General features: G+C 32.9%; 2 protein-coding genes across 2 annotated transcripts; both read left to right on the top strand.

The window, feature by feature from the left end:
- On the top strand, nt 1-2,629 carry LOC124942467 (putative two-component response regulator ARR19). Its single transcript, XM_047482980.1, has 5 exons — nt 1-159; nt 542-635; nt 774-884; nt 2,016-2,168; nt 2,248-2,629. The coding sequence occupies exons 2-5, from the start codon at nt 587-589 to the stop codon at nt 2,619-2,621; spliced, it is 687 nt and encodes a 228-aa protein (XP_047338936.1). The 5' UTR covers nt 1-159; nt 542-586; the 3' UTR covers nt 2,622-2,629.
- Nucleotides 2,630-4,384: 1,755 nt separating this feature from the next.
- Nucleotides 4,385-8,180, top strand: LOC124941757 (ribosomal RNA small subunit methyltransferase, chloroplastic). The gene is made up of 10 exons (XM_047482110.1): nt 4,385-4,655; nt 4,770-4,919; nt 4,988-5,044; nt 5,111-5,209; nt 5,293-5,388; nt 6,724-6,808; nt 6,887-6,939; nt 7,296-7,379; nt 7,472-7,582; nt 7,719-8,180. The coding sequence occupies exons 1-10, from the start codon at nt 4,407-4,409 to the stop codon at nt 7,782-7,784; spliced, it is 1,050 nt and encodes a 349-aa protein (XP_047338066.1). The 5' UTR covers nt 4,385-4,406; the 3' UTR covers nt 7,785-8,180.

Here is an 8,180-nt window from a genome sequence, read left to right as displayed (position 1 = left end):
TTTAAGATAAATAAATTTAAAAGTATATATAATTTTCTAGGTCGACTTTCTCAGGGACTAAGCCGCCGCCGTCGCTATCGCCGTCGCCGTCGATCATTGTTCAGCTGCTCGAGACGGCCATCCGGTTCCATCCTCAACATTCTTCAAAGCTGAAGCAATGTAAGAACACAGTTTCGTAGTCTTCTGCTAGGATTTCAATACTTTATTTAGGGTTTCTTATATAGAAATGAACTGATGAATTCGAACACAGTTGTTTATTTCTTTAACTAGTAAGAAAACGATGTTCTTAGGTGTTAGATCCTAATCTGTTGGGATCCTTTTTCTATAAGATTGCACAAAATGTAGTTTATGATTGCTTTTCTACAGGAACATCTTGAATGTTCAATGTTGTTTCTCATAGTCTAATTTGGTGCATTCTTATGCCTTTCTGTCTGTTATTATTTGCTTTCATTGCCTCTGTTATACAAGTTATGAATTCAGAATATTTCGCGCCTAAGTCGATGTTAACAATAGCTAAGGACTGAAGTTTATCTGATTTCAGTTCCCGCGTCCTCAATTGTGGTATTAGCATCTCTTTACAAGACTCATGAGGAAGAAGAAAAAGAAGGCTACATGGGGATTGATAAATTTGGAAGGTAAAATCGAAAAGCAAAAGTTATGTGTGTGTTTCTTTGACATGTTTTTGTATATTAAGAAAGTATACGACAAAACGAGATATTTACAATTGTGTTAGGTCGTTATTATTAATGTTTTTCTCTTTTTCGTGATGCCAGGGTGTCCAACAACAACTCAACGCAATGAAACCTCCAAAAGAAAATTTAATATAAAGAAATACACGCACATTGGGGGATTTGAACGAGAATCAAATATGATACTTCTGTATGGTAAGTCCCTTAGTCCAAGTCTCTTGCAATCTAAGTTACTCGTGGTGGGTATGTTATATTATTTTATTTTCATCTAGCTGCAAGAAGAAAGGAATGGATAGGTAGAACAACTAATGGATTAGAAAAGAAAGTAAGTAATACTGCAAGGTTTCTTTAACTAGTAACATGAACTAGGGTTCAAGATGCCCCACTCCTCCTCTTGGTGTAAATCATTAAACACCAACTTTTCAACTGATTTAGTAAAATCAGTTATTGCCATCAAATAACCATTTAAATTGTATATCCCTTAGTAGGAAGGTAATCTTCATATGTATTATGCTGATTTTAAATCAAATCTTTATTCCCAAAAGGATTTGTAAATGCTTCATGAGCATTCATTTCTTTCGTTCTTACATTTTTTTTCGTGATCTTTCTTCCACAAAGATTACAAAAATGGAGTAGGTGTAATGTATTGTGGTTTGTTGCCATTAAGGAATCTAGACATGCTTAGCATGTGTTGTGGTACAAGAATACATAGCCATATTTACATAAGTGCAACAAAAGTAGTTCGTCAGCTATATTATGAGCAATTAATTTGAAAACGCTTTTTAAATGCTAAAAAAGCTGATGTAGGAAGACAACAAATTGAGAATTTCTTTTTTTAAGGCTAAAGATATATAGTAGCTCTTATTTATTCTAGATTTTGAGTATCAAGATTGAGATAGGGAGGAGTGTTATTAATGTAGGGATAAGAACCTTCAAAATATAAATGTTTGGATATTACAAGCATCCGCAATTCATATTGCTTATAAATACGCCATATGACATTTTCTATTACACAAGCCAACGATTCTCGTCCCTATTTTCTTTCTACTTCCCATTTGCCTCAAACATGAATAGCAAAAACTCTTCAGTTACCACACCCTTTCGATATCTCCAGACGATACCTTTCCCTGCTAGGGTTTGTATATTGCTTTTGGATTCTGATCGCTCCTCAGTTGAAAGGACTGAAGCACTTCTTGCATCCTGTCAATACAAAGGTTTCTGTATTTTTTTTGGGCGTCAGATTTGCAAAAATCTTGCTTGTGTGAGCTATTAAAAAAATTTCTTTTTGGGTCTCAAATTTACAAAAATCTTGCTTGATTGATGTAGTTATCGTTGCTGAACGAGCTATGGAAGCATTGTCGATGGTAGGTGAAAGCAGGCGCGAGATTGATATCGTCGTGACTGAATTTGACCTCCCCGACATGGATGGACTCATGTTTATTGAGAAAGTTCTTGAAATAAAGAAGCTACCAGTTTTCGGTGATCATCGCTATTAGTTTTTTTTTCTTCTGCTGGATTTTTAATTTTTATTGATAATTTTTTGTTTGAATGCTCTCAGTTTTATCAGAATTTGAAAGCCTTGAGGTGAAAATGGATTGCCTGTTAAATGGTGCTGAATTCTGTTATGACAAACCCCTGGATAAATACACTGCAGAGGGTCTTTGTGAATTCATTGTACCTAGAAGTGGTTCATCTGCCACTTCTGAAATTTGCTATAATATTTTGGATTCTCCCGTGTCTATAAATGCTGATATGCATATAGTAGACGATTTGATTCTGGAGAATCGTGAAGAAGTCGTCGCAGATAACTTCGGTATGATCCCCAAGAAGAGGAAGATCAGTTGGACTCCCGAACTTCATACAAATTTTGTTGGAGCAGTCCTCGCCATAGGCCTCTTTGGTATATATATACATAACCTTCATTATTATTGATTTGTTTCGAGTTTGATTTAATTATGTGTTTGTGACAATTTTCATTTTCAAATATAGTTGCTCGCCGTGAACACCCCGGAACTAACTACTGCCCAAGTTGCTAGCCATTTACAGGTTAGATCAAAGACTTTTTCATTTCTTTGAACACTTGGAGAAATGAAGCTCGACTATTTGCATTCAACTAATATTTTTTTCATTTCTGTGAACATTTTCCTTCAATAGAAGGATCAATCTCCAAAGGCCTTGCCTGATGAGTCTGGGTCCTTACAAGGGTGTTGGTTGTGGCATCTACAACCAGTTGGCTTGGCGGTTCATAGTGCTGGAGCATATCAATCACCAAAATACCCTTCTGAATTAGAATTTGGATCAGAATGTTGATGGAACTTCTATGGACGAAAATGTAAACAAAAACCATACTTAGATTAAACCTATTAGATTAAAGAATAGGTTTGAGGTTGAGAATAGTCTGTTTGTGTCTGTGTCGTCTGTTATAAATTAAAATTCTTTTTTTATTTTGTCATTCAAGTAAATTTGAAATAAAATAATTGTTACATTTCAAAAAAATAAAAATAATAGTTACATCAATTCAAACTTATCTTTGATTGTTAGCGAAAATTATAAAAATCTCACCTACATGGTTTCAATTTCAATTTATTGATAATAGTGATTTAGAGATTCAATATCATAATTACCAACAGGTGAGGATGGCTGAGTGGTCTAAGCCGTGAGACTGACGCCTTAAGTTCGACAAAATATTTATTTTTCTAAATTTGAAATAACGATATAATATTGATACAATAATGAAATCTTGGTATACTGTCAATATTCGATCTTGACCGGTCACCAACCGAACTGAATTTGTGTCCCCAGTTTGACCGGTAGTTGACTGATGATGGGGCAAGAATGGTATTTGTGTCCTCGACTCACTCGATTTTATTCTAATTCTACACCGAACACTATAAACACAATTAAATATATAAAATCACAAATTCATTATATTTTAAAAAAAATCTAAGTTATTTATTTATAATAATATAAAATTTTAATATATATTATATTAAAAATAATTGTTATATAAATATTTTTTTTATAGAGAATATGGTATAAATGGTGCTACGCGGGAATTCTATACACCGAATGGAACGGGAATAGTAGTAAAAAAAATTCTCAAAATAAATAGGACGGTGATGGTAAATACATTCTTCGCCTCGAACCGTCCGTTTACCTGTCTATAAACACAATTAAATATATAAAACCACAAATTCATTATATTTCCCAAAAATTTTAAGATGGTTTATTTATAATAATATAAAATTTTAATACATATTATAATATTTATTATATTAAAAATAATTGTTATATAATTCTTTTTTTTTTTTTTATAGAGAATACGATATAAATGGTACTACGTGAGAATTCTCTACACCGAACGGAACGAGAATGGTAGTAAAAAAAATCCCCAAAATAAAATAGGGCGTTGATGGTAAATACATTCTTCGCCCCGAACCGGCCCGTTGAACTCCCTACTTTTATATATTATCGATCCACCATTACCCGAGACATTACAATCTATTATTTCTCCAATAAATCATAAAAATAAATTGTTTTTTTGGAGAAAAATATCATAAAAACAATTATATTAATCAGATATTTGATTATTGCCTTTATAAACTATGAAAAGTTTAAAAAATCTTTATTTTTATTGAAGATTTAATTTAATTTATATAATTCCTTTTTATGATTTAAAAATAAGGATTTCATGTACAATCCTTTCTTCCCCAAAGAATGACTGATAAATTAGCTCTATCAAATTTCTTCCCCATGGCTACCACTGTTTCTCCCTCGCAAAATCTCCTTCCAATTTCTTCACTTTCCATTCACAGAAGAATCGTATCCAAGCAATCTCCTTTCGCCGAGAATGGTAACAAGAGAAGAACAACAATCCCCAAAACAATCACAAACGAAGACGATTACCACGCCACTCTCAAAGCTTTAAATTCCAGAGGTCGTTTCCCTCGCAAATCTCTAGGACAGGTTTGTTTACAAACCCTTTTAATATATGATCATATATGTTCAGAAACTGACTCTGGCATTTCATCGAACACTCACCGTGCAATGGGTAATTGTGTGTTTTTCTTAAAATAACAGCATTACATGTTGAATTCGTCGGTCAATGAACAGTTGGCTGCAGCTGCTTGTGTTAAAGAAGGTGATTTTGTTCTTGAAATTGGACCGGGAACTGGTTCTTTAACTAATGTTCTAGTTAATGCTGGTGCAAGTGTTCTCGCAATTGAGAAGGTTTGAATTCATTGGTTAAACCTAGTTTTTACACTTTTAATTTGTTAACAGTTTGTAGTATTCTTTAGGATCCTCATATGGCTGCACTGATTAGAGAAAGATTTGAAATTGCAAACTGTGTAAAGGTAAAATTTACAGATATTGAGATCTTCTGTTACATGTTTCTTTACATTGTTTATTAAACCTTGCAGGTTTTGCAAGAAGATTTTACTAAATGTCATATTCGATCCCATATGACTTCATTTTTGGAATGTGAAAACTCGTCTGATGAGGAAACTCAGTATGCTAAAGTGAGATGATCATCTTGATGTCCTTTCTCATAAGTTATAACATATGATGAACTGTATGTACTCAATTTTTAGTTCTATCTCAGGTTGTTGCCAACATACCTTTCAATATAAGCACAGATGTAGTCAAACAATTACTTCCAATGGGTGATATCTTCTCTGAAGTGGTTCTCTTACTTCAGGTTTGATTTATTTACATCTCTTTAGATATACTATACTTAATTTATCTTTGTTCTTTTGGTTCGATTCTCACTAAAAACGTCTTAAGTTGAAGTAAGAACATGACTGTGGAGCTCTGTTAGCTTCCTAAAAAAATGGCAAGGGTGTTACCTAAGGGAACAAAGTCTCAATTCGATTCTCATTAAGAATGCTATGATTTAAAGGGGTTCATGATTGTGGAGTTCTTGTTAGCCACCCAAAAAAAAACCGGGTCACAAATTTATCTATGTTTTTCTTTCATGGACTTTAGATTTTTTCTCTTAACATTGGATCCATATTTTCTTAAACAGAGCTTTTTATGAAGAACCACAATAGACACCAGTTCAGTACAACATCTCGTCTCACATTCATTGTTCCACGAGTTACACATAGTGAATCATAACTTACCTGATAAATGGTTCGGTTCATGTTATTGTAAAGTGAGTTAATTTTGGTAAAAAGACATTAGGGGTATAAGTAATAGAGGGTCTTTCTGTATTTTGGTCGATAATTTTAACGCTGGGACACTTTCTGGAGCTAGTTTGGACGAGAAAATGTACATAAATTTTTCTTAAAATCACTTTTTGTGTATCTAATGTTGATTTAGATGAGAATATTCTAGAGCATAACTTAATTATTTATAAATTTATTAATATTTTTCCGTTCAAACTCAGATTTTTCTCTTGCTCTAGAAAGTGTTCCAAATGGTCTTGATCAAGGTTACGGAATCTGTTTAGTTCCACTTGAAGATAGTCCCTCAACAATGGTAGTTTTCTCGAGTCTTACAGTTTCCACTTCTCTTTTATCAAGTTTTGATTTAACAATATCTACTCATTTTGTACGTATTTAGTGCAGAGGTTTTATGAATGTCATTTTTTTTTAACAAAGGGTCATTTTATATGCAAAGGTTACATGGATTGAAAGTAGTTACACGAAAATATAATGAGCAAAGCAATGAAACAAAAGCAACCAAAGGGAACCAAAAGAGGCTGATAAGCTAATTTATTCTCAGCTCCTCAAGAAGATCTTGATAATCACTCCATCCAAGAAATCAGGAGAACCTGAAAGAACCTCAATTAGAGTAATGATGATTATACTCTTGAGGATTCTGACCCGGTCTGGCCAATGTCATTTTCTTTCTTGTAAAAGACTTGTACATGGTTAAATATAGAGGATAACCAAATGATGTATTTAGTACATCAATATAATATTATGGACACAATATGCTTTGAACCTCGCCTCTCTTTGCATATATTATTTTTGTTCATTATATGTCCCCAATTGTATTACTAATTGTTTGTGAATGATCAACATTTCAGGACGAAACAGCTTCACGCATGGTTGAACCTTCTTTGAATAACTCTGAATATCGACCTATCAATATATTCATCAATTTTTATTCAGGCAAGTCCGAGTACAATTTTTCTTCCATACCTCTCTATACATATGTCTAACTGTCCATAACTTCAAACTTTTTCTCAGATCCTGAATTCAAGTTGAAGGTTCCCAGAACAAATTTTTTCCCTCAACCAAATGTAAGTTACATGAAATTGTTTTTGTTGTACTTATTTTAATAAATGAAAAAGCCCTTAACAGGCTGAGTATAAGAAATAAACTATTTAAGAGAAAAAAAGGCAAAAAATAAATACATGAACAAGCCAGTCTCTCAAATAAGCCCAATCAGCATAAGGGAGATTAAGTATATGTTTGATAAAACTAAAAATTAAGTACTGAATTCGATAAGTGTCTAAAAATTAAATGTTGAATAAATCAAATGAAATACTTACTTAATTTTCAGATTATGTGATAAGTTGTGTATTTAACTTTCATGGTTTTCTATATCTAGTAGACAATTGCAGCATGATAACATTTTCCCCATGTTTTAAAACAGGTTGATGCAGCAATTGTAGCATTTAAGCTGAAGAAAACTGCTGATTATCCACAAGTTCTATCTGTCAAAAGCTTCTTTTCCACTGTAAATTCTATGAGGCTTTCTTAAGCTTTTATTTTATTTTTCTGATTTTTGAAGTTGATACAATACTTTCTGTTATTCAAAATGGAATTCAGGTCAATTCAGCATTCAATGGCAAAAGGAAGATGTTAAGAAGATCACTCCAACACATATCCACGCCTATTGAGATCGAAGCTGCGTTAGAAACTCTCGGTCTTCCACATACAGTAAGCATTTTTACATACATATTTATCTCTGTATCTGGATACTTTTGCATGTACAGTGTGGAAATCAAAATTGTGTGTTTTCAAATGGGTACTGTTTTATAGTTGAACACTCAGTCTTATGTTGTCATCCATGCAGTCTAGGCCAGAGGAACTCACATTAGATGATTTTGTGAGGTTGCACAATTTGATTACAAAACCATAAATTTCTCGTAAACATAAAAAAAAAAAGTCTATAAGCTGGGCAGATAGAATGCTTAACCGGGACATGATGATCTGTTTCATTGTTGCATCAATCTCCTTCAACTGATACATTATCCAGAAGAGCTTCATTGAACAAAGACTATCAAAGGTTCAAAACAACATTTATAATGCATTATCAAGAAGAGCATTCAGTTTCCTGCCAAAGATTCGACCCGAGGGATGTTTTCCCATCGACCCATCAGTATTACCCTCAACAACAGATGTGGCCAAGATTTGTAGCTTTTGTTATTATACTTTGCAATAATGTGATATGAACTTTTGATATTGATTTAGATGAGATAATGTTCTATAACATAGTTTAATTATGTTGATTTAGATATATATTTATAAATTTGTT

The sequence above is a fragment of the Impatiens glandulifera genome, chromosome 6, assembly GCF_907164915.1.
Source record: "Impatiens glandulifera chromosome 6, dImpGla2.1, whole genome shotgun sequence".
NCBI classification, from domain to species: domain Eukaryota; kingdom Viridiplantae; phylum Streptophyta; class Magnoliopsida; order Ericales; family Balsaminaceae; genus Impatiens; species Impatiens glandulifera.
Note: the sequence above shows the minus strand (reverse complement) of the source record. Positions and strands in the feature narration are given on the sequence as shown.

What these genes read in the sequence shown, in the direction of transcription:
- LOC124942467 (XM_047482980.1), top strand. Translation starts at nt 587, where the DNA reads ATGAGGAAGAAGAAAAAGAAGGCTACATGGGGATTGATAAATTTGGAA. An exon ending in GGGATTGATAAATTTGGAAG is followed by an intron (nt 636 to 773) that starts GTAAAATCGAAA and finishes TCGTGATGCCAG; the next exon opens with GGTGTCCAACAACAACTCAA. An exon ending in AAAGAAGCTACCAGTTTTCG is followed by an intron (nt 2,169 to 2,247) that starts GTGATCATCGCT and finishes GAATGCTCTCAG; the next exon opens with TTTTATCAGAATTTGAAAGC.
- LOC124941757 (XM_047482110.1), top strand. Translation starts at nt 4,407, where the DNA reads ATGACTGATAAATTAGCTCTATCAAATTTCTTCCCCATGGCTACCACT. An exon ending in GTGTTCTCGCAATTGAGAAG is followed by an intron (nt 4,920 to 4,987) that starts GTTTGAATTCAT and finishes AGTATTCTTTAG; the next exon opens with GATCCTCATATGGCTGCACT. An exon ending in ATTTTTTCCCTCAACCAAAT is followed by an intron (nt 6,940 to 7,295) that starts GTAAGTTACATG and finishes GTTTTAAAACAG; the next exon opens with GTTGATGCAGCAATTGTAGC.